General features: G+C 43.4%; 1 protein-coding gene across 2 annotated transcripts in view; it reads right to left on the bottom strand.

The window, feature by feature from the left end:
• ANKIB1 (ankyrin repeat and IBR domain containing 1) overlaps window positions 1-27,086 on the bottom strand; it is a 119,001-nt gene that overhangs the window by 48,196 nt on the left and 43,719 nt on the right. For both annotated transcript variants that reach the window (XM_066585649.1, XM_066585650.1), the window contains exons 3-5: window positions 17,046-17,346; window positions 10,121-10,303; window positions 8,483-8,600 (exon numbers count right to left, since the gene is read on the bottom strand). In XM_066585649.1, coding sequence (XP_066441746.1) covers window positions 8,483-8,600; window positions 10,121-10,303; window positions 17,046-17,346 — 602 coding nt within the window. The remainder of the gene's footprint in view (window positions 1-8,482; window positions 8,601-10,120; window positions 10,304-17,045; window positions 17,347-27,086) is intronic.

Here is a 27,086-nt window from a genome sequence, read left to right as displayed (position 1 = left end):
AGCAACAAAGACAGATTTTCTTTCAGACAACTTTCATAAGGGTGCTGGGCTGCTTTTTCGTGGCCCGCCCTGTATATCAATTCTGTGGGGGTCCAACTCTCAGTATCCCCGCTGACTGAAGTGCCTGATATGACAGCTAACTGCAGCTCAATACATCCAAGTGAATGCGACTGTCATACTATACTAGGCACCTCTACTACCAAATGTACGGTGCCTATCTGGTATAAAGGACACTGCGCTATCACAACTTTTTTTTTTTTTTTTTTAAAGAGAGATTCTTGATGACGTTATTTTAAAAAGAAAGTTTCATCAGAAACTTTCACATTAAATCAGGTCTTTATAATAAACACTTTATGTGGCTTTTTAATGTATCCAAGTTCCCACACAGGTCAGTGTAGTACACACAACAGGCTAACATTCCCTTTTTCTACAACTCACTTGCAATCTTTGCTTTATAGTCTGAGACAGAGCGAGCAGAGTCATATCAACATTAAAAGATTTATTTAACTTTGTGCCCCACTAGGGAACTTTCATTGAACTTTTTAATAATACTGCATGGGAAGGTATTCTTGTATCTTGACGCCACCGGAAGCTAGGGGTTTGACAGGAGGAACGCCCCTTGTCACACCCCTAGCTCCCGATGGGGTCAAAGCTGGAAGGTCCTAGCAGCGTGTGGATTGCTTTGTGCCTTCCCTGCCGCCTTAGGATGAGGGATAGTTTTATTGTTAGTCTTACATTACGAGCTGTAAATGCTGCCATGTTAGCACTGTAACATGGCAGCATTAACATCTAATAATATAACCCTAAGAAAAAAAGTAACTCTCACCCTAAGCGTGCAGGGCAGGCACAAAGCAATCCACACTGGGCAGCGATCAGCTCCCTGACGGCCTCTCCCCCCACTCACAGTTCACAGCTCCCAATGCTGCTGCAGTCCATGCTTCTAGTCCTCCGCCAGAAATTACGGCCGTCCGCCAGCTCTGTGGTGCGTCCTGGCAGCCGGCTGTCAGCTCCGTGCCGCCTGCTGCCTGTGCCCTCCCTGACGGCCGCTCCCCCGCTCACTGCTCCCAATGCTGCCGCAGTCCATGCTTCTGGTCCAACGCCTGGGAAGCCCCTTGCAGCTGGAATTAGTTTCCTTGCAGGACCCACAGCTGATTCACCTCAGCAGCCAATCTGGAGTCAAGCCCCCTGTCCATCTTGGCTCCACCAGGACTTCATGGTGGCGTCAAGATACAATACCACCGTATGGGAATACCACTATGTATACACAATGGATTGTTTCCTATTAAGAGTAAAACCTGCCTAAGGTCTCGTAGGGGCTAACTGGTGGCAGTCATAGGGGTATTTGTTAACCAGGGACCTGTCAGCTTGAACATACTGTCCAAACTGCAGGTAGCATGGGCTGACCTCATCTACGGCTTTACAGATTCTGCACAGGAAAAGGTGAATATTTGGTGCGATCCGGAGATTTTCTGGTTCTTCCAGGATCGCTCTCCTTTCTGCTCGCAGTCTCCCTGACATTCTGAGAGAGTTGGCAAAGTATACTAAATTTTTGTGGATGTTTATAGCCTACAATTGTTAAAACTGGAAACAGGCGTAGCAAACCCTCAGCTGCGAAGTGATACATTTGTTTTAATATGAGAGGAATCAAAAATGATATTTTATAAGGAAATGGCAAATTCTGCTCATTATCAACAGATGTTGGGGAAAAAAAAAAAAGTAATCTACACGAAATGAGCATCTACTAATGTGTGTGCAATATTAAAAGGCTAAACGGGCCAACTGTGGCATGCCGCACGACTGTATGAGAATGCTATATTCTTCATACGTCTCGTTTTATCCCCAAAAATATACCTGACCAGACGTTCATATAAATCAAAAATTTGGCTAAAAATAATTGCTCTGATCTGCCAAGACGTGACAATAAAATAATAAAGTGCAAACCAGACTTGACACGTTATGCCATCTGCTAGCAATTTCAAGTCTCAGAAGACAGATGGGAGAGCGGCTGCCAGGAGCCATCAGGAATACTTATTAATAACATTTATCAACATTGACGACTAATCGCTACAGAAATTCTCAATGACAGTCTAAATAGACCTCCTAATAACGGCAATTAATATTATGTCTCTCATTTCCAAGAAAGCGGCAAACGGCCGCTCAGAGGCAATCATACGAGTGTACACTGTAATTATCTCATTTGCTAAGAATAAGACCCATAAGACGATCTGGCGGAGCGCAGGGACTCCGTAGCATTTTAATTTTAATTTGCATAAAACAGTAGTACGCTTTGTGAAATCGCTTAAAAGGGGAAAGATGGCATCTCCCCAAATCTCCAGAAGGCTATCATTCTGCTTTCCCTGTCTGTCATCTCTCTGTAAAGGTTAGAAATATGGTCACTTACAAAAAGAAACAATGCATAAAACAGTAAATAGGAGACAGGAGGGGAGAGGAGGGAGATGCAGCTGCAGATTCTCTGGGTTTCTGTAAAACTGCATGAGAGGAGCGAGCGCAGCAGCGGGAGGGAATATGCTCAGAGCACAACTGACATCACACCATAGTTGCCCCCCAATATCACACCGGTCGTCTAAATCAGCTGATCAATATGGGCCTGGTACCAGAGATACCCATGAAATTGAAGTTACTGCTCACTTCCAATGTAGAGGACGGGACTTGTCAGTGCTCTTCTGCTCTGGCTCAGCGGGGAAGTATTAACCCTTTCTAATCCAATTTTGGATTCAGGGTTTCCTAAAAGGCTTTCTCTTTTTGCTGTTATACAACGGTGCCATCTGCTGGCTAAAGCCAGTGTGTGTGCGCCAGAGAGGCTATGGCAATAGATGGTAAGAATACCCCGTCGGACGTCTTCTGACATTGGAGCTGTACAAGCTTCAATCAGAATGCAGGAAGATGTCACACGGTGGATTGGAAAGGGTTAAAAGAGTAATGTATGAAATGGCACTGCCGCTAGAATTAACGTCACGCCCCTGACTGCGATCTATGGAGGCCTCCCAGGGCTACACTTGAACGGACTGCGATAAAACATCCTTTGGGTTGCATTATAGAGAATATGACATTTGTTGCGCTGATCAGGTGGAAACGTTGTGTTCTATAAACAAGTCCTTGCGAAAGGTGTGAATGATCCGCGTGTTCTGAACAGGGTATTGTGGCGCAGGTAATTGCTTCTATTTTTGGCAGCAACTGGCTTTATTTGGAGCAGAACTATATTTACAGACAGGTATTAAATTATCACAATTGGCAGAGCGCCGTTCCTTTGAAGTGACACATTTCTGCGGGTCTGGGATATACACCGTACCTATATGTGCAATGTACACTGGCATGTCAAAAAGTCCAGGGACCAATATCGTTAGGACTCCCTCTAACTCAGTGGAGTGCAGCAACTCAACGTGGCATCGCTTCCATCTGGAGGGATGTTACGCCACGCGTCTGGATAGCCATGCACATCTCCGTGGAATTTGTGGGTGCAGGATCTTGGGTACTAATGGACCTCTCCCCCACCTCCCACAAATGCTTGACTGGGCTCATGTCAGGTGAACGCACAGGCCACACCATTCGTAGGAACCCTCCAGATAACCAATTCTGGATAGGTTGGCAAGGTGCAATAACCTGATGGAATATCCCATCGTTGTGGGGGTACACGAAGTCCATGAGGGCTGTAAATGGTCATCAAGAAGTGAACCTTAGCGGGCATCGGTCAATGATGTGTTTAGGCAGACCAGTAGACCCAACCCATGCCATGAGAACATCCCACACCAATATGGAACCACCAGCAGCCTGCACATAGCCCTGTTGACAACTATTGTCCATGGCTTCGTGGGGTCTGAGCTAAATCTTACCGGCCTGAAAGAATGGGTACGGTAACTCATTGTACCGTGCCACATGTTGCCAGTCCCGTAGAGTCCAGGTAGCAAGCTCATGAGCCCAGGTGAGGTGCTGTGCCCGGGGTCGTGGTGTAAGCAGAGGCACTCTGGTGGGTCTTCTGCTCCCATACCCCATGGAAGATAACGGACACTGCAATGACCAGCAGGATCTACATGTGAGGCTTCCTGCATCGAACGTGTAGGCGATTTCTGACAGCGTTTGCTTGCCTAGTTACAAAGACAATTCCAGCAAGATGTCGCCGGTCGCGATCACTAAGCAGCTTTAGGCAGCTGCTGCGCCATCTACTGTGAGTGGCAATGCCTTCGATGAGGCATTCCTGGTACATATGTGGATTTAGAAATCTTAGATGGCAACTTTGGAAATACGCTAGGTCAAAGGGGATTATGAGAGGTATATTATATATATATGCAGACGACTGTACGACAGCTCGCCCTGTGTAAGCAGGCAAGCGGGCAGGCCAAATAATCCCGGCCCACTTCGCTTCCATTCACTGAGTGATGCTCATCCCTATATAAAAGCACAGGAACGACTATCGCTGGGACGACTTGTCGGGCACCTGTGCCCCAATGCCTCAATCCCATTTCTTTATTTAAAAAAAAACCAAAAAACTTCAAGTCACTTTTTAACCCCTTAACACCGCAGGACATAGTGCTACATCCTGCAGCGTCGGGGTAAGTATGAAGAGTGATCGCACAGTGATCTCACTCCATGCATCGCCACTGCCGACTATTTCTTACATGTGGCATGGCTTGATAGATTGCCTGTCAGACAGCAGTATAATATAATGCTATGGTATTACATCATACTGCAGGAGCGATCAAAGCATCGCATGTTCCTGTCCCCTCTGGGGACTAATAAAAAAAAAAAACAAGTTTAAAAAAGTTTTACTAATTATCAGAAAAAAAGTAAAGTAATAAAAGTAAAAAACAAAACCCTTTTGCCATATTTATGATAAAATAATCTAAATAATAAAACAAAAATACATATTTAGTATCGCTGCGTCCATAAAAATCCGATCTATCAAAGCAACGCATAATTTAACCCGCACAGTGAAGTAGTCAGAAAAAAAATAAACAACGACAGAATTGTGCTTTTTTGGTCACCCGGTCTCCAAGAAAAAAATGTAATAAAAAAATAAATGAATTAAAAATAGATCAAAAAGACGTGTTATTCAAAAATGGTACCAACGAAAACTACCGGACGTACCGTACTATATAAGTTTGGCAACGTAGTAATGATACTGACCCATAGAATAACGTTATCATGTCATCTTTGTTGCAGTGTGAACGCCATAGATGCACTCAAAGATGGCAGAATTTTTATTTTTTTTTTTCTTCATTTCACTCCACTTAGAATTTTTTTTAAAAGTTTTTTCAGTGCATTATATAGTACGTTAAACAGTACAATTAAAAAATACAACTCGTCCCACAAAAAACAAGCCCTCAGATAGCGGCGGCGATGGATAAAAAAAAAAAAAAAAAGTTATGATTTTTTTCAAAGGGGGAGAAAAAAATGAAAATTGAGGGAAAAAAAAAAGGAGGGGGACATGTCCTTAGAGGTTATCCGGGCTATAAAAAGTGATAACCTATCCTCAGGAGAGAATATCAGTACCTGATTGGTGGGGGTCTACTGTCTGGGATCAAAGGGGTCACGGCGCCTATGCTTGCGCTGCAGACTCTTCAATATTTCCATCAGAGTACGATCCTGCGAGTCCTCAGAGTGCTGTGTTTTTTCTATAGTGACCATTCTAGTTACTGATAGGCTTGTAAACCTTGAATAAATTGCAACGGTTGCACAAGCTTTGTGGCCCCTTTAATCAGCTGATCGGTCCGGGTCCCGTGATCAGCAGATTCCTACCAACAAGATATTGATAGCTTATCCTGCTGATTGGCCGTCAGTTTTTAAAGCCTGGACAATCCCTTTAACTCTTGAAAATTAAAGGGATTGTCCAGTTCATAAATCCCATTTTTGGAACCCTATTAGTTCATTCTGAGTTCATAGAGGGGGTTCTCCGTTCAGGATCCTCACCTCACAGTGCAGAACAAGTAGAGTTTCCTTGCCCTGGAGGACCTGCCCTGTTCTGCATTACATAGACGGTTTATTGATGTGAATGGGCACTGGGTAATACCTACTTTCTCCCATGGTGGCGCTGCAGGGACACTTACTGCCAGGTTTCCGCCCCAGATGCCAGCTGATTGCTAGAAGTCCCAGCAGGGTAACACTTTGTGATCAGCTCTAAAAAGTAGGGATGTTCCAAAAGCAGAGATCCCCTTTAAGGCAGGGTTTGGGTTTACTAAATAACATCTTTGGTAAGACGCACTTATCCACAAGTAGCGTTTCATTTCTGGATCCTCATTCCTCAATGAGCGAGGCTTCACAAACAAATACATTCCTCCTCTAATGACTTGCACAACCGAGTAAAGACGGGGCGCCGCGCAGCCAATTGTGTTACTGGGTTACAGCAACATCACTACGGCAACGTCTGAAAAGCCGACTCCGCACGCCGGACTGACTCATCTCCGCTGATACTGGCTTCAGGCTGCGAGACAGGAATGTACAGACAGCGTTCTATAAGAGCTGCGACTGCATCCCAGGTTGGAACCTACCTTACCCCTCTCCGACGGATGCCGGAAAGGAGAATGGTGAATGTTACAAGCACAATAAACCCGCAGTTCATCTGACCTACATTAGTGGCGCCCACCTTCCGGGGACCCACATGGGATTTTAAAATTACATTTTTCTGAAGCTGCAAGCAAATAAAAAAAGAAAAGGCAAAAAAACCTGACTTGTTTTCTTTGTAAATATCAAGCACACCCCATCCCAGTCAGCCATACCGGTCAGCGACTAGTGTGAACACTGCTGCAATGCTGCGTAGGTCCCTTGTTGAGCTTGCCAGCGTTCTTTAAAAATAAACCAATCTCTTTTTAGAGGCGCCGCGGGGCCGCCCAGAAGAGACGGGGCCGCCCAGAAAAGACGGTGCCGCGGGGGCCGCCCAGAAAAGGACGGCGCCGCCCAGAAAAGGACGGCGCCGCCCAGAAAAGGACGGCGCCACGGGGGCCGCCCAGAAAAGGACGGCGCCGCCCAGAAAAGGACGGCGCCACGGGGGCCGCCCAGAAAAGGACGGCGCCGCCCAGAAAAGGACGGCGCCACGGGGGCCGCCCAGAAAAGGACGGCGCCGCCCAGAAAAGGACGGCCCCACGGGGGCCGCCCAGAAAAGGACGGCGCCACGGGGGCCGCCCAGAAAAGGACGGCGCCACGGGGGCTGCCCAGAAAAGGACGGCGCCACGGGGGCTGCCCAGAAAAGGACGGCGCCACGGGGGCTGCCCAGAAAGATAGTAATTGCAGGACCCCAGAAAAATACTGTCACGCAACGCCCAAATATCTAGAGGCTTCCAACACCTGGATATATAGTGTCATAGGCATCCAGATGAATACTGCTACCAGTACAATTATAAGTGGAGAACATTTTCAGTGATGATACAGCAAAATAAATAAATAAAAAAAACAAACAAACAAAGCTTTAGGAGGATGCGTCATCAGATAAAATCAGCAGGGGCTAGCTGCACAGTTGGCAGCTGCAGCCCCACTGACCCTATCCCCATTTTTTACACTGATAATTACGTCCCTTCACTCGGATGAGCTATTCCTAGGTCTGACTCCTGGCATTCTCAATGTGCTAAATGGGTGGTCTCTAATGGTATAATTGGACTTAGTGGAAAGCACCCATTGTGCTTAAGTCAAGGGGACCGCCCTCTTGACAAATCAACAACGTTGGGAGCTGGACCTAAGTAGAGCCCATCTAGGTGAAAGGAGAAAAGAAAGTATAGGTTTAAAAAAAAAAAAGGAGGATAGGGTCAGCGGGGCCGCAGCTGCGGAGCTATGCAGCTAACCTCACTGAATTTATTGCATGACAGGTCCTGTTCAAGTTTATTACCCCAAAATGCACTTTTATGGCACATAAACCGAGCAGTGGTGATCCAACCATCAGGACCTCCAGCAACCTTGAAGTTAAAAGGAGAGATGTAACCAGTGAACACACTTGTAGTGCAAATCACAGAATTATCAACAGGCCACACTAACCGAGTACAGAAACTAAGAAGCTCCACGGGGTTTTGGGCTTTTTATGAAGAGTCTATACTCAGCAGGTGGCACTGGGACAATGTCACGCAGTTTCACTCCAGTTATCCAAACCACTAATTTTCCAGATGCTTGATATGCCTGTGGTCTAGTATCTGCCATCAGCACACAACTCCAAGACCCACCAGGGGTCGTACTGTGAAGCATATTTCCTGTTAACCTGGCATAGGGCTACTTTGCATATAGAATTATCAGACTTTCTAGATCGATGGAATTTTACCGGGCACATCTATTAAAAACCATGCAAATCTAAGATTAACCTGCTGCTACCTGCAAACGAAAAGCACCACCAATCTAAAGTCAAATGAGGTAAGAATCCGTTCTCCAGCGATCGGCCCAACTTACGTTATCAGTAGATCTGGAGTCTAACAAGAAGCACAAGGCCTCTAGACGATACTTCTATCTACTGGACCCACAGGGGTTACCCTAGTGTACTCCGTATAATTACCATGTGCTCGCAGCAGGGCCTCGGCGGTGAACAGAGGGGCCTGGAGCATGTCCGCTGTTTCCACGATCAGCATGTCCTTAAGCCGCCGCAAATCCTGAGGCCGCAGCCCTTCATACGGCTGAGGAGAGACAAGAAAACAACGATGAATCGGCGATGAATGCATTATGCAAGTAGTTACACGAATAAAAAGGTACAAAACTATTATACTGAACCAAAAAGTGTTTAGTACTAGATTTGTGGGCGATCCGATCATCTTGGTGCTAGAACTCATCATCTACCGTTACACCTGCTCATCACCAGCCGTCATTACAAAAAAAGTCAATAAAATCCTTGCAGATGTAACAATCGGAAAGGTGACTGGCGCGTTGCGATAACTCGATTTACAGCGTTGTAGGGTTTTGTAAGTAAGTGATCAAAACGCGTTAACTGTCAAGTTAATTATTGCTACATCTGAATATCAGTTTCAATTCGTCCACTTTTAGGTACCATTTTAAATATATAGACACATACATGCATGTTATGCACAACTGTGTTGCAAAACGGATTCGAAAGGTCAAGACGGACTTGTGGTTAATGCGGTACGATCAAAACTTCCTAAAGCAGCTACAGATGAACGAACGGATGGAATGTCTAGGTCACGTGACATGTTGACCCCGTCAGCAGTATCAATCCGTTCCTGCCCTGTTAGCCAGAAACGCTATCTTTTCTCCTTAGGGAGAGCGCCTAGACGGTCAGGAGACTCAAATAGCCATGCACGCTCCTCTGGGTAATATGCAAAATAAGGGAGATGGAATAAATCCTCCACAGTGCCACCTATTGGAAGGCAGCATTCCTTCAAGCCAAAGTCAGACTTTTTATACAAGCCTTGTAACAATGACCGGGAATTAAAAGTAAAGCCAGATTCCATGTACAGACAGCCGTTTCAGGGTTTCTGACCCCAGTCTCAGGCCTCTCACTAGCAAAGCCAGGCTCCTACTTTACACTGATGAAGGGCAAACACTCTGAAACAGCTGTCTGTACATGGAGTCTGGCTTTGCTTTTAATTCCCGCTCATTGTTACAAGGCTTGTATAAAAAGTCTGACTTTGGCTTGAAGGAATGCTGCCTTTCAATATGTGGCACTGTGGAGGATTTATTCCTTCTCCCTTATTTGCACTGTTAGCAGCATCGCTTATGTGGACCTACAAAACACACCTGAATGGAGACTTTTAACCCTGTAGATTCTCATACCATCAGTGTACTGATATGGATGCTTCACTCTTGGGACTCTTTCCAGATTATTGCCCCATTTACATGGGACGAGCTGTTGGTCAGACGATGTCAAGCAGCTCGCCCCAGTAATGCTCGCCCCGATGCTGTTACACAGGAGCGAGTATCCCTGGCATCACTCCCAACACGGCCAGCATAGAGACGAGGCGGCCGGGAAGCGTTCTCTCCCTTCTTCGCACGCCACCGTTCACAGTAAGCAGACAGTGGTTCAGAAGTGACAGACTGAAGTTTACACTGAACGGAGCGTCGTTCAGTTTTCTGCATGCATTTACACTGGACGTCCCGTGTAAATGGCCCTCATCTTTATTATTACTAACAAGGTGAAGAAAGAGCACAACTCAACACAAGAACAAACGGAAGCAACGAGTACCTCTCTCTTGTCTAACGCAGCGTACTCCGCCTCTATATCATCCGCTTCGGGGTCTCGGGAAAAGACCATCTGCGACTCCAGTTTGAGAGCCAGTTCCTTGTGGTGCTGCTTCTCCGCACAGTCGCATGGGGTGTCCTTATTGTCATTCTCAGAAAAAAGGTTACCTCCACTCCTCACGAGTAGCTGTGGGAAAGAGGCAGAAAGATGTGAGGGTCACCGGTAAATAGACTACCAGCTAACGGCGAAGAAGGAAATAAAGAGATAACCTTCAAATGGTTTAAAAGGACAGTTTTAATGAACATTTAACCCCTTGAGTGGCGGGTTTCCTACCACCCTGTCGTGCCCACCAGGGCAGGTTTTTTAAAATGGTCTAATCATTGAATTTCAACTAATTTTGCAGTTGCGTCTCAAGAGCCATAACTTTTCCATTTTTCCATTGACATGGCCATATAAGGGCTTGTTTTTTGCGGGACAAGTTGTGATTTTTTTAAACAGGGGGGAGGAAAAAAAGAAATGGGGAAAAAAGAAAAAAAGGGGCCATGTCATTAGGGGTTAAATAATGTATTAACTTCCTTCTCTGGGTCATTATGACGCATGGATACCACATGTGTGATTGTATTTTTGATTTTTTACAAAGTAAAGGGAGACAAGTGTTTTTATTATTTTTTTTTATAATTTTTTACTTTTTTTTTTAAATTTTTTATTTTTTTGTCCCTTTAGGGGACTTCCACAGGCACCCATCAGGACCCCTGATCACATTCTAGGGGTCCGATGGTGACAGCCCTTTACATGCTGCAGTGACAGCCCTTTACATGCTGCAGTCACATAGACTGCAGCATGTAAAGGGTTAACACAGCAGAGATCGGAGGTTTTCTCTGATCTCTGCTGTAAGAGCTGGTACCTAGCTGTCCTCTCACAGCCAAGCACCAAGCTCTCCCTGCTACAGAGACCATCGGCTTGCTTCTGACAAGCCGATGGTCTCTATGGCAACCTGTAAACAAGCCGATGGTCTCTATGGCAACCTGTAAACAAAGCAGGAGGTTGCCGACATATCGGCAATATCTTCTGCTGGTTTTTCAAAGCCCTTGCTTTGTTCTCTGTGGGTCTGTGCAGGCAGAGCACACTGTCACAGCTTGTGGCATTGTGCTCTGCAGCTCCCATAGTGATACATAGCCCGGAAATCTTCCGGGCTATGTCACTATGAGCAGTGGAGCTTGTCCTGGAAAATTTCCGGGCGTGCCACTCAAGGGGTTAAACATGCATTAAAAAATACGTATACAAGTAACATTTTTCATTGTAAAGCCTTCTGTTTTAATAAACTTTTGTAGTTAAACGCGTTTTCTAAGCATTTGAAAACAAAAAATATGTTAAATGTATGAGAATGGAAAACTTCACATTTCCCATTCACTAGAATGTAAAAAATCAAACTACTAACGACCACATGTCTAAGTATGTGAGTGAGTCTCATAGCTCGGCTTCCAGGTGATGTCATAGCTCCGCCCCATGCACAATTAAGGCAGATCCTAACACACTGAGAACACAACTAAGCTGTTATGTCAGACACAACTCAGCGGTCCTGACAGGAGACACTTACCTATCGCCACCACAGAGATCTGGCGGGCTGAAGGACCTGTGGTGACATCAGTGCTGTGGGAGGAGCCAATCTGGAGTTTGGTAGTACTGTATGCATATTAACTTTTTCCACCAGACGTTTTCCCTATTCAGCAATTCCATCAACCTGATTGGTTGTTTGGGTTGGCTGATTCACCGCCCCTTCACTGCCCAATGACGGCTCAGCACGTGCTTCTCGTGCACATCTCTGTAACTCTATCCTCGTGCACATCTCAAAAGGGGGCAGTGAATCAGCCAAACAACCAATCAGGTTGCTGGAATTGCTGAATAGGGCAGACGTCTGGTGGAAAAAGTTAATATGCGTACCGTATACTGGATAAGCCACCATAAAGTATCAGGACCTGTGATGATGTCCCTGTCATGTGATCACCTGTGTGGATGGAGCCAGGGATCACATGACCAGGGGCTCATCAATGTATCCAAGAGCTGTGTGTGTCATGTGTGCAGTCAGCATAAATGTAGTAGAGCTGCGAGTGGCTGTTTGTCTAATGTGCTGTGCGTGTAATGTGTATAGTCAACATGGATGTAGGTCATGTAGCACAGCTGTGTTTGTGATGCGCATGTCATGTAGCAGAGCTGAGTTTGCAACATGCGCATGTACTGTGACACAGCTCTGTGTCACGCGCATATAATGTAGCAGAGCTGTGTTTGTACCATGCGCATGTCATGTCTGTCAGGTGTAGGTCATGTACCAAAGCTATGTCTGTGACGCCCATGTCATGTAGCAGAGCAGAGTTTGCAACATGCGTATGTACTGTGGCACAGCTGTGTCTTCCACGGGCATATAATGTACAAGAGCTGTGTTTGTACCATGCGCATGTCATGTACCAAAGCTGTGTCTGTGACGGGCATGTCATGTAGCAGAGCTGTGTGTGTCTGTCACATGCCCATGTACCTCAGCTGTGTGTGACGTGCATGTAGCAAAGCTGTGTGGCGCACTGCGCCACCAGAAACACTGGTGCTATAATTTCCCAATGATTACTAGTCAAAATACTAACAACCACCTGTTCGTCTGTGAGTTACATGCTCTGCCGCTGATCACATGACGAAGGCATCGTCACAGGTACTTCAGCCCAAGTGAGTGGCGGAGCATGTAACACACTCACTTGGGCTGAAGGACCTGTGATGACATCACGGCCATGTGATTAGGGGCGCAGCATCTAACTCACTGACTCGAGATAAAGAACTTGTGATGACGCCACAGTCATGTGATCAGGGGTGGAGCATGCTGGTGATGTCATCAGAGGTCCTTCATCCAGAGTGCGGTGTCGCTTGTGATCCCTGTTGTATGGGATGAAGAACGTATGTAGCAGAGTTGTGTGTGATGTACATTAAGCAGAGCTGTGTGTGTGTGACATGCATGTAGCAGAGCCACCAGATACACTGGTAGTATAATTTCCCAATAATTACTAGTATGTATATATTACATTTTATGCCACCAAATAAAAAACAAAACACATGAATATAAAAGGAGGTCAGTCATAAGTGTGCGCATTTGAACTACATTTTACCAATACTAGTCTATGGGTATGTCAAGCAATAGGTTTTAATACTTTTATATCACAATGTATACACCAACAGAGGCTGGTCTCACACGGCCGTGCTTCGGGCAGCAAGTACACAATGCCATTGCATACTTGCTGCATGCCGCTAATCTCCACTCACTATCTTGGCGCATATGCACACATAATACGTGCAACTATAGAACATGCCACGATGAGCGGCACAAGGAAAGTAGATGGATGATTGCTACTGAGTGTTAATCTTGCAAAGACTGCGCAGGAAATATGCAGTGAGCATACGGTCGTGTGAGCCCGGCCATAACGTGAACAGGCCCTTCGTCTAAAGTCCATCTGATCCACGTTAGCTGAGCAGTTTAATACATTCTACAGTCCTCCTTTATCAGCCATTTCAGGCTCGGGGTAATCTGACTGTAGTGTGGGATAACAGAGTCCGGTAACATTCGGCCCCCATGACGACTACTTACAACATATTTCCAGAGACCCTGTAAGCACTTTGATGCTTATAAGCTTCAGGTTGTTCACCTCGGCAGGTTCCGGCGCTGCGTCCCATTGAGCGGCTGCAGCATCTGCTGACGGTTGTCTAGTTACTAGGCACAAGTACGCTTTCTGGTCTGCAGTGTCCTCTGCGGCGGCCCATCTCTATTAGGCTGCAGTTCTCCTGATGCGTGGCGGTGTTGGGTTGCCAAGGTGGCCGGTGCCAAAGATGCCAGGGAGATCATTCCACTGATTGATGTTAGTTTCCTTTTCAGGCCCTCGTTTCTTGAGTTATTGTTCTCGATTCTGACTCCTGATTGACCCCAATTCTGACCTCGCCCTAGTTTCTGGAAATCACCTCTGCCTCGCCCTTGGGATTATTCATCTAGTACCAGCTTTACTTCCGGCTCTGACCTTTGTCTTAAATCTCATCTGGCTTGTCATGTCCTGATCCTGACTGCTCTACTGGCAAGTACATTCAGCTCCGTTCCTAAGCAAGCTACTACTGCATCAGTGCTGCTACCGCCAATCCGTGACTATTCCAGGACACTTCCTTGCAGGAAGCCTAAGCAGTGCCAAATTGATTTTGGCCAAGACAATCCGAATCTGCGCTACATTACCGTAACGCTGCAGAATTTAGACCCCCTTTAAAATGGGAACGATGACTTTGTCTCAAGTTATATAACTGTCAAGTTTCTTACTCCTTGCAGTGATGTCTCACCCTTTTGGTGTGCTCCATTAATCCTTACTTCCAATTTGCAATGCCACCTGTCACTTGCACAGTAGCTGTATTCATAACCTCATGCAAATAGAGCCACATCCCCAGCTCTAATCTATCTCCGATGTAGCCAAGATCTAATTAAGTCAATACCGATCACCGAAATGCAATAACTTTGGATTAAAGAGTCTTCTAGAGATGGCAGATACATTTTCTAATCATCTTGAAGAGCTTTACATCATGTCTAATGTTCTGAAAATGAATAATACAATCCCTTTAAGTGTAAACTACTCAGTCGGTTTATTAGAAATAAAAAGAGAAAAACAGGAATCTCTCTGCCAGCCAACAAAGCAGCAGAATATTAAATCAGTCTCCAGCGTCCCGTGTAGAAGAGAAGGTCTAGAAGTTTGGTTTTTTTTCCTGTGCAGAACCCATTAGAGTCACCATTATCTTGGAGGTCTACACCCCTACCAACACCCGCGTTGCTTCCCAATCACCAAACTCAATCTCTATATTGAGAGAGGGGTTTCCAAGTTGTGAGGCCGACGCACACTTCCCAAACAAGGTTTAATGGAAGCACTTGGCTCCCTGGAACCTAGAGGGTCCCTTCAAGACAGTAACAATGATATGGATAGCTGTAGGGGTTTCCCAGGATGATAAATACTTTTTTAGGGGTTCCCCACAGCAAAAAGAGGGAGATGATCAATTTGTTAATTCGTCTACTCAAGTTGTAAATGTAATATACAGAGTCTGACGTGGTTTACAAATCCAAAAACTGAGTGACGATAGTATAGTGCAAGAGACTGAATGCAAAGAGAAATTTACCAACTATGTGATGATCTGAGTCTTCTCTCAGAGCACCCAAGGTTTGGACCCACCACCATGTGCTACTGGCATACATGGATATATTGGTGGCCACGTACAAGAGAAACCCTAGAATAATGTTTTTTGGTTTCCAACAGATCATCACGGTCAAATGGAATGACCTCCGCTCTTGAGTGAACACTGGCTCCTGGAGACGTTGCTTTGTCCTGAGAAGACTCGCATATTGCCTGATCATTCATATAACTGAATTGCTATACTGGGGGTTTGCATCCATGGTTGGGAGGTGGCCACAAACATAGGTCAACGTTTTCCCAACCAAGATCCTATGTAATTAATGGGCTCGTTGAAACGTTGGAGATCCTCACAAACCAGCAACAATAGAGAAGTGGCAGTTCTAGGAGTTCTTTGCCAATTTCTGGAAAATGTAGGAGAAGCTGCCCAATAAGTGATCAAAGATCACTTGACTATTGTTGGGTGGCAAAGGCTGATGGATTTGGGAGTTTGTCGACCCACTAAAGAAATTACTGCAAGTTTGAAATACAAGATTTGCCAAATGCCCATCAAGCTGTTCAGATGCCACTCTAATAACACCTGGTAGATTACTGAGTAGGATCACTTCTACCACCATTATGATGGATTACCTTAATCATGGGAAAACATGAGTATAATAAAGATTCCACCTCAGATATCTCCACTAGTGTTGCGCACCATGATCAGCCGGGTGACGAAACTGGCCTGATTTTTGCAAAATTGGATCAAGTTAGCCTGACTCAATTTTTAGCAAAATCGATGTAAAGTTATAATTCCCATAATGCAGGCTGAACGGTGGTGTTGCCTCTTTAATTAATGTGGATTAGTAATTAGCCATGTGGTGCTGGGGTCCCAGGTTCACATCTCATCAAGGACATAATCCGCATGGACTTTGAAAAACACCATAAGATGTTCCCCTTGGTCAGATTTAAACTTAGAATTCCAGAACTGCAAGGCAACAGTGCTAATAACTGAGCCACTATGCTTTTCCTTCATTCTCCTTCTTTGTTCCCTTTCTTCTTTTTCCTCCTTCCCCAGAGTTTAAGGTAAAGGAGGAGGAGGAGGAGATGAGAAGATTATTGCCGTCTCCTCCAGAGCATGTACAAGCAGGAGGAAAGAAGGAAAAAGTGGCTAGCCCGGTTACCAAGTAGCGCTGGGGTTCGAGATTCAATTCTAACAAAGGAAAACATCTGCATGGAGTTTGTATACTCTATGTTTATTGTTTGTCTTCTCCTTCTCTTCCTCTGGAGAAGGAATATGACGTGTAGTGGGTCAGTTGTTAGCACTGCAAGAATATGCTGTCCTGTAACGCTTGAGTTCTAGGTTCAAGTCTGGCCAAGAGTATTTCAAAGTCCATGCAGAGGTTGTCCTTAATGAGATTTGAACTGCAAAGCAACAGTGCTAACCACTGAGCCACATTTACTGAAAAGTGAAGTGAAAAAAAGAAAGTTGCCCTAAGACAACAGACCCAAGGTTATGACCCCATTTTAATAATAAAACATGGAGTCATAAACTTGGGTCTATTGCTGACCTAGGGAAACTTTCTTGGTTCACTTCACTATTGGGAGTTACCTGGTATGACCCAGGGGCACCTTTTTGCTTTCTGGTGTTGCATTTACAGTCATTAAAGTCCAATTGTTATTAGGCTGTGAAGGTCTCCATTTCAAAATTTAGAACTAGACTTTTTGGTCCCTATCAAAGGCTTTAAGAAGTATATGCTTACCTCTACACACGTTTTCATCCCTGAGGCAGAGGCATAGTGCAAGGGGGTGTTCTTCTTGTTGTCAGTAGCATCAAGAGCAGCCCTCTCATATTCCCCATGATCAAGCTTTGCCCCTTTCCACTTTAGGATCATCTTCAAACTTTCGGATCTCTTGCGATCATCATCTGAAAGCCGGGGTAAGCGGTGATCCAAAGCACCTTCTGAGATCATGAGGTGGGATCCCATACAGAGCAAGTGCATAGAACTCTCGTTATGAATGTTGCGCTTATTTGGATTTCCATCTTTCCCAAAGAGAAATGCCCTGTGGTAAAAAAAAAAATAGCAGAATGTTTCTAACAGTGGAAATGGGCCTTGGACAAAGAGATCATAGAAATAATTAGATTTCAATCTAAGAGGATTATTTTACCAAATACCCAACAATAGAGAATTAGAGAACCATCACATCATTACTCAAAGTAGACTGCTCCTTCCACATTGACTAGTTTCAAATAGACTCCGAGGAGATCGACACGTGACTTCTAAAAAAAAAAAAAAAAAAAAGAAATTCAACCCAAAACTGTAGGTCAACCTTCCAGTGATTCCGAGTCCCCTCTACCCAATAAACTCCAACATCCTAGCTTCACCATCAACAGAGTGCATTCCCCCAGACTGCGAAGCCCAATTACCTGAGATACAGCTTTTATGCTCTTTAAAGTGACCCACCAGACCCAAAGACAAAACCTTGAGACAAAGTGTTTTGGACTACTGATGTACAGTGTGCATTGGGTAGTTAGACGATTACAGCAGCCATCTTTAAAGACGAAAAACGGTGCTTGGGAACTGGTGCATCCAAGGGACAGTGGTAGATAATAGAACTAACCCCTCTGATCCTTGGCCAAAAATTATATCCCGACACCAGAGGATCACTTAAAGTGGTTGCTCCAAAAACTTCTTATAACCCATCTACAGGATAGGTTATAAAAGGAATGATTGTGAGGGTCTCCCCACTGAGACGCCAATGATCTTGAGAAGAAGGGTACTGTGTCCCTCCCACCCCTCTTCTGTTGCTGTGGTCTCACTGCATTCACCTGTGGCAGTCATGTACGCGTAGTACCACTCCACTCATTTTAACAGGGCTGACGGAAATACTCAAGTGCAATCAGTTGTCTATCTCCAGAAGTCTCATTTATCTCTTGTATTATATTGCAGTAACACGTATCATAGGTTTTATTTACACTTAAATATCTACACTTTAGGCCTCATGCCCAGAGACACATAAGGCCCATTTAGACACAATGATTATCGCTCAAAAGCCGTCTTTTGAACGATAATTGTGTCTAAATGTGCCCATCTTTCAGTTTTCTGCCAAACGACCGCCTTCAGTTCCGCTTGAAATCCATTGTTTAGCAGAACAGCTGATAAGCAGGACAGCTGATTGCATTGTCTCCGCTGTTCTCAGCGGTCAGCCCCGCCGACAGAACAAAGAGAACTTATTCGAAGAACAGCAGGCGATCCTCTGAATAAATTCAGCTCTCGGCAGCTCACACTATACTAATTGGTACTAATAGACATTAGTACCAATTAGCAGATTATGCAAAATGATCGCTCAAAAGCCATCTTTTGAGCGATCATCTGTGTGTCTCAACAGGCCTATACTCACCTGTCCGGATGCACCGAAAGGGTCTCGACCATCGCGCCAGCGTGCATGCACAGTGCAGGGTATGATGTGCTGTCGCGCCAGCTATGACGCGGATCGGACAGCTTCCAGTGATTGCAATGGACACCGTCCGTGCGATTTCCAAGGTGTGTGGATTACTGACAGGCGTGTTCAACTACCTGGACACTATTTAAGGATGGCAGTACACCTCTAAAGAAGGTTGGTCAGAAACGTCCGTCAGGGTCTACTCCCCACACTGTGGTGGACCTCTGGGGAGCCTTATACCATTAATAGATATTTAAAAAGCTTAGCATTATCTGGGACATGCCCTTTACTCTCTCCTCCTGGATGGGGGTTATACTGCAGATACATCGATGGCTATTGCCCTGGACATCTCTAGTGATGTACATCTATTTGGATTTGTATTATGCTCTCAGGAACTCATATCATTCTCTGGGGAACTTTTTAGATTAAATGCGTTTTTGGCTGAATGCACACGGCCGGGTCGGATTCAGAGATATCGCAGCAAAACCAGACCCTTTGCCCCAACATTGACCCTCGCGCATACCTGTCTTGTCTTCTCTCCACTCTGCGGATGTGCCGGCCGGCGCGCCCCGGAGCTTATGCAGTGCAGAGATCCGTGCTGGCGATGACGTGGATCCGCCATGTGACAGCCGGCGTCCATGCGAGCTTCGCACTAGAATAGGACATGCTGCGATTTTCCCCACCGCGAGCAGAAAATCATAGTTTATTTCCACTTGGGGGCATGGAAAAGCGTTTTTGCTCAGCATGTCCTATGGGCAGTATTTGTTGCGGGATCCAGAAGCGGACGCCCTGTGTGCATTGGGCTTTACACGTTTGTGTATTTCTGTGGTTTTTCTTTGTAGGACTTTTCTATATGTAATAAATATATATATTTATAAGTCCTACAGTCCGGTTTGCTTTTCTTCTGTTTGATATTCTATATATCGTATGGCCTGCATATTATCTCCCCCCGTGATTTGTGATGCCCTGCGGCTATTGTTAAACACCTTCCCATTATGCAGTTTACTATAATCCTACATACAAGCACCAGCCGCTTCTTACATCATTACATTAGCGCTGACATTTGTTCTGCCATTGTAAAGACGACTATTACACAATAAGGGAAGATGAGGAGTAAAATCTATTAGCATTTCAATGCAGCATTAATGACCAAAACAAAAGGAATTATGAAGTTTTTTTGCTTCTGGGTTTAATCTAGGGAGCCTTCAGTCTTCTATGCCGGCTTTTGTGGTGTTGCTTAGTAACTAAAAAAGTTTAACAGAATCGAAAAAGAATGCCGGCAACAAAGTGGACTATACATTAAGACTGGAGGATAAACTGCAACAGGATATAATGTGCAACAGCAATACACTGCAATACCTATTCCATCGATGTCTCTCTGGGAAGCGGACAGATCAGGATCTTTTTGGTGTGGTCTTCATACAGTAAAGCGGTTTTGGAGACTCCGCTGGTCATTCTATCAATAAGAGTTGGCTGCAAGAAAAGTGCTGCCCAACCGGGTCAACGGGGTCTGCCGGACGCCTACGAGATCAGCCCTATGACAGATGTGGCACGTGTGATAAACAGAAGTGACAATGTAGATGTGAACAAAGCATTATTTGTTCCTGTGACAGAGAAAGAACATTGTTGTGGGCTTTCCATTAAAGCAGCTAAAAGTCACTTTATAAAGCGAAGACCCCCACAATCAGCAACTCATATCTCAGTTTCCAAGTTTTTTCCTACAGCTCCTGGCCACCCTGTTCAGGAAAAAGCCAGTGAAGGGGCTGCAGTTTCTTTATTCTTAGGATCTATACGGGCCCCCACCAATTATAAAGTGCTGCAATACCCTAGTGCTATGCCGTCACTTTATAGATAGGAGTGCCCCTTTAACTGCAGTCAAACCCGAGTTTGCAGAGTACTTACAAATCCTCAAATCTCTTTCAATGTCCAAGTGAAAAAGGCTTTGCTATGAATTAGATTTCCCATCAGGCGACCGAATCACAGACGAAAGACCACTTATTTGTTAACCTTGGGTAACATTGCCGTTCTTAATTAATCTTTGCTCTGTCTCTTCAATTCCCAAAGCAATGTTGTGCCAGCACTGGGAAACTATTCCAGCCGCTCAGCAACGTTGCTGCTTACATACAATGTGTCACATTTTTCAGCAAACTAGCCTAGTTTAAAAAAATACATCAAATTCTACATAGTTAATTCCCTCCTTCATAAAAAATGTTTTATCACATCACTGCATCTCAACTGAATAACAGAGCAACTCTGCAAATGTCCTCATTAAAAATGTATTATTTAGTGTGTATAGCTCCTGTGCAGATTCATGTGCGTCCATGGCAACAGACTACAATAAATCCTTTGTAGTCTTGATCCTGCAATCTCTACCTCTTGCTAACATACATTCAAGAATAGAACTACTATAATACGGTCCTCCTATGTACAAGAGTATAACTACAGCTATAATACTTCCCTCCATTAACAAGAACGGCTATAATACTGTCCCTCCTAAGTCTAAGACTATAACTCCTATAATACTGCCACTACGTCCAAGAACATAACTACTATAATACTGCCCATCCTATGTCCAAGACTATAACTCTTATAATACTGCCCCCTATGTACAAGAATATAACTACTATAATACTGTCCACTATGTACAAGAATATAACTACTATAATACTGCCCTCTACGTACAATATAATTGCTATAATACTGCCCTCTACGTACAAGAATATAGCTGCTATAATACTGCCCTCTACGTACAAGAATATAGCTGCTATAATACTGCCCTCTACGTACAAGAATATAGCTGCTATAATACTGCCCTCTACGTACAAGAATATAGCTGCTATAATACTGTCCCCTACGTACAAGAATATAGCTGCTATAATACTGTCCCCTATGTACAAGAATATAGCTGCTATAATACTGTCCCCTATGTACAAGAATATAGCTGCTATAATACTGCCATCTACGTACAAGAATATAGCTGCTATAATACTGCCATCTACGTACAAGAATATAGCTGCTATAATACTGTCCCCTATGTACAAGAATATAGCTGCTATAATACTGTCCCCTATGTACAAGAATATAACTACTATAATACTGCCCCCTATGTACAAGAATATAACTACTATAATACTGCCCCCTGTGTACAAGAATAACTACTATAATACTGCCCCTATGTACAAGAATATAACTACTATAATACTGCCTCTATGTACAAGAATATAACTACTATAATACTGCCTCCTATGTACAAGAATATAACTACTATAATACTGCCCCTATGTACAGGAATATAACTACTATAATACTGCCCCCTATGTACAGAAATATAACTACTATAATACTGCCCCCTATGTACAAGACTATAACTACTATAATACTGCCCCCTATGTACAAGAATATAACTACTATAATACTGCCCCCTATGTACAAGAATATAACTACTATAATACTGCCCCCTATGTACAAGAATATAACTACTATAATACTGCCCCCTATGTACAAGAATATAACTACTATAATACTGCCCCCTATGTACAGGAATATAACTACTATAATACTGCCCCCTATGTACAGGAATATAACTACTATAATACTGCCCCCTATGTACAGGAATATAACTACTATAATACTGCTCCTATGTACAGGAATATAACTACTATAACACTGCCCCCTGTGTACAAGAATATAACTACTATAATACTGCCTCTATGTACAGGAATATAACTACTATAATACTGCCCCTATGTACAAGAATATACCTACTATAATACTGCCCCTATGTACAAGAATATAACTACTATAATACTGCCTCTATGTACAAGAATATAACTACTATAATACTGCCTCTATGTACAGGAATATAACTACTATAATACTGCCCCTATGTACAAGAATATACCTACTATAATACTGCCCCTATGTACAAGAATATAACTACTATAATACTGCCCCCTATGTACAGGAATATAACTACTATAATACTGCCCCCTATGTACAGGAATATAACTACTATAATACTGCCCCCTATGTACAGGAATATAACTACTATAATACTGCCCCCTATGTACAGGAATAGAACTACTATAATACTGCTCCTATGTACAAGAATAGAACTACTATAATACTGCCCCCTATGTACAAGAATAGAACTACTATAATACTGCCCCCTGTGTACAAGAATATAACTACTATAATACTGCCCCCTGTGTACAAGAATATAACTACTATAATACTGCCCCCTGTGTACAAGAATAACTACTATAATACTGCCCCTATGTACAAGAATATAACTACTATAATACTGCCTCTATGTACAAGAATATAACTACTATAATACTGCCTCCTATGTACAAGAATATAACTACTATAATACTGCCCCTATGTACAGGAATATAACTACTATAATACTGCCCCCTATGTACAGAAATATAACTACTATAATACTGCCCCCTATGTACAAGACTATAACTACTATAATACTGCCCCCTATGTACAAGAATATAACTACTATAATACTGCCCCCTATGTACAAGAATATAACTACTATAATACTGCCCCCTATGTACAAGAATATAACTACTATAATACTGCCCCCTATGTACAAGAATATAACTACTATAATACTGCCCCCTATGTACAGGAATATAACTACTATAATACTGCCCCCTATGTACAGGAATATAACTACTATAATACTGCCCCCTATGTACAGGAATATAACTACTATAATACTGCTCCTATGTACAGGAATATAACTACTATAACACTGCCCCCTGTGTACAAGAATATAACTACTATAATACTGCCTCTATGTACAGGAATATAACTACTATAATACTGCCCCTATGTACAAGAATATACCTACTATAATACTGCCCCTATGTACAAGAATATAACTACTATAATACTGCCTCTATGTACAAGAATATAACTACTATAATACTGCCTCTATGTACAGGAATATAACTACTATAATACTGCCCCTATGTACAAGAATATACCTACTATAATACTGCCCCTATGTACAAGAATATAACTACTATAATACTGCCCCCTATGTACAGGAATATAACTACTATAATACTGCCCCCTATGTACAGGAATATAACTACTATAATACTGCCCCCTATGTACAGGAATATAACTACTATAATACTGCCCCCTATGTACAGGAATAGAACTACTATAATACTGCTCCTATGTACAAGAATAGAACTACTATAATACTGCCCCCTATGTACAAGAATAGAACTACTATAATACTGCCCCCTGTGTACAAGAATATAACTACTATAATACTGCCCCCTGTGTACAAGAATATAACTACTATAATACTGCCCCCTGTGTACAAGAATAACTACTATAATACTGCCCCTATGTACAAGAATATAACTACTATAATACTGCCTCTATGTACAAGAATATAACTACTATAATACTGCCTCCTATGTACAAGAATATAACTACTATAATACTGCCCCTATGTACAGGAATATAACTACTATAATACTGCCCCCTATGTACAGAAATATAACTACTATAATACTGCCCCCTATGTACAAGACTATAACTACTATAATACTGCCCCCTATGTACAAGAATATAACTACTATAATACTGCCCCCTATGTACAAGAATATAACTACTATAATACTGCCCCCTATGTACAAGAATATAACTACTATAATACTGCCCCCTATGTACAGGAATATAACTACTATAATACTGCCCCCTATGTACAGGAATATAACTACTATAATACTGCTCCTATGTACAGGAATATAACTACTATAACACTGCCCCCTGTGTACAAGAATATAACTACTATAATACTGCCCCCTATGTACAAGAATATAACTACTATAATACTGCCCCCTATGTACAGGAATATAACTACTATAATACTGCCCCCTATGTACAGGAATATAACTACTATAATACTGCCCCCTATGTACAGGAATATAACTACTATAATACTGCTCCTATGTACAGGAATATAACTACTATAACACTGCCCCCTGTGTACAAGAATATAACTACTATAATACTGCCTCTATGTACAGGAATATAACTACTATAATACTGCCCCTATGTACAAGAATATACCTACTATAATACTGCCCCTATGTACAAGAATATAACTACTATAATACTGCCTCTATGTACAATAATATAACTACTATAATACTGCCTCTATGTACAGGAATATAACTACTATAATACTGCCCCTATGTACAAGAATATACCTACTATAATACTGCCCCTATGTACAAGAATATAACTACTATAATACTGCCTCTATGTACAAGAATATAACTACTATAATACTGCCCCTATGTACAAGAATATAACTACTATAATACTGCCCCCTATGTACAAGAATATAACTACTATAATACTGCCTCCTATGTACAAGAATATAACTACTATAATACTGCCCCCTATGTACAAGAATATAACTACTATAATACTGATCCTATGTACAAGAATATAAGTACTATAATACTGCCCCTATGTACAAAAATATAACTACTATAATACTGCCCCCCCCCCATGTACAAGAATATAAGTACTATATTCTGTTGTAATTTTCCATTCACTACAAGGGAGCAGCAATCCAGTAATATAACAATATGGCAGTGAAGTACAAAGGACATGTCATCACGACCAAACATGACCTTAAAACACAAGTGAAGTGAATGCTACACTCAGTAAACAAGGTACATTTATGAGCACTTGAGATGTTTTACAAGCAGCGCTGAGAGCCGCCGACACGTGAATTATCAGATCAATTAGAAACTTTAGGCCAACTCTGGCAATAATCGTGAGCATTACAGCAGAATGCAGCCTGTGTACAGACTATCGGTGCACAACAACTGCTGACCCCTCCTGAGTGCCGTCATGGCTGCTCCTCACTTTGTGCTCTCTTCTGAGGGGGTGATGCCTGCCAATCATTAAAGGAGTATTCCGATGGATGATCCTGATGGCTCGGGCACTGAAGGGGACGTAGGGTGTAAGAAACAGACAAATGGGAACGTGTGTGGCAGAACCTCCAATTCACTTTTAAAAGGGTTGTACAGGGTTAAAAATTAAAAAGAAAACATGACTACTTTCTTCCAATTATAATACCCCTACCCACCCCCGCAAAAAAAAAAGAAGAGAAAAATACTTAAAAATGGCTCATGCCTATTTAAAGTAATATTCTAATTACAGCGAGAGCAGCATTGGGCTCTGTGAGATTACTGAATAATGGCATCACGGTAAAACCAAATTACACATTACGGAGGAATGCGGACCCCAGCGGACATGTGATTGGGGGTTTACTAAGTAACCATTTACAGAGGATTCTTACTCAGGGTGTTCATTATTTGCATACCTGTACACATGGTAAAGGCCAACTCCACTACAGCGTCCGTATACGCATAGTACAATTTGTAATGTATACTCTGCAGCTCCGGTGTCGGCTGCGTTTCTGCAGGCTACCCGGTTTCTATTTGGGTCACCAATAGTCAACTACATGGAGTCACAGGAAGTTCTAAACAGACTGCCTCTCCATGCTGCACAGACTTGTTTTAAAGGGGTTTTCCAGCTCAGATCCTAATGGAGGATACCTAAGCAATTGGTCTCATAGTCCTTGTGATAAAGCCCCAGTTCAGTGTACGACTGGTTTTGACCATGACCTCGGCTGTGTGTGTGGACTTTGCCCTTATCATCAGCTTCCACCTAGTTTATGCCCCAGCCCTGACTGCAGCTTGTTTCCTGACTACGCCCCTGTTCGGACCTGCAGGTACCCCACACCTTGGCCCAGTCAGCAGCCACACAACCAGGACTTGTAATGGCTTGAGGACCACGCAGCGAAGCCGGTATCCCATTTTGGTGGGTTAAGTGTGAAAACCGAGTGTTTCCACCTCAGATAACCTACAGCCGAACCGGTGTGGGACAAGGCAGATCTACATCCATCTGTCTGACACCTACACCATTGACGAAGGGTAATTTTACGTGGGCAGACAGTCACTTGAGTGAGTGTTTAAAAGAGGGACTACAGGCAACTGTTGTCTTGTGTAAACACAGTACCCGACAGGGCAAGCGAGCTAAAAACCAAGTGACTGTAGGCCCGTTTAAGCCCTCATCTAAGAGCGACTGCCTGCATACTATGAATGGAGGCCAGAAGAGATCTCCGGTGCGCTCAGAGCCCATTCAGTGAGCGATTTTCACTCCTGTGTAAAAGCATGGAAGCGTTAATCCTTGGGATGGCTGTTAGGAGCTTAAGCACCCACCAGTCACCCCATATAAAAATGCCCGAAGAGACAGTAAGGCAGCACTATCTGTGCCTACATTATTTACTAGGAGAGAGGGGG

This window comes from Eleutherodactylus coqui, chromosome 12 (assembly GCF_035609145.1).
Source record: "Eleutherodactylus coqui strain aEleCoq1 chromosome 12, aEleCoq1.hap1, whole genome shotgun sequence".
Classification (NCBI taxonomy): domain Eukaryota; kingdom Metazoa; phylum Chordata; class Amphibia; order Anura; family Eleutherodactylidae; genus Eleutherodactylus; species Eleutherodactylus coqui.
The sequence above is the reverse complement of the archived record's forward strand: the minus strand, read 5'-3'. Positions and strand labels throughout refer to the sequence as shown.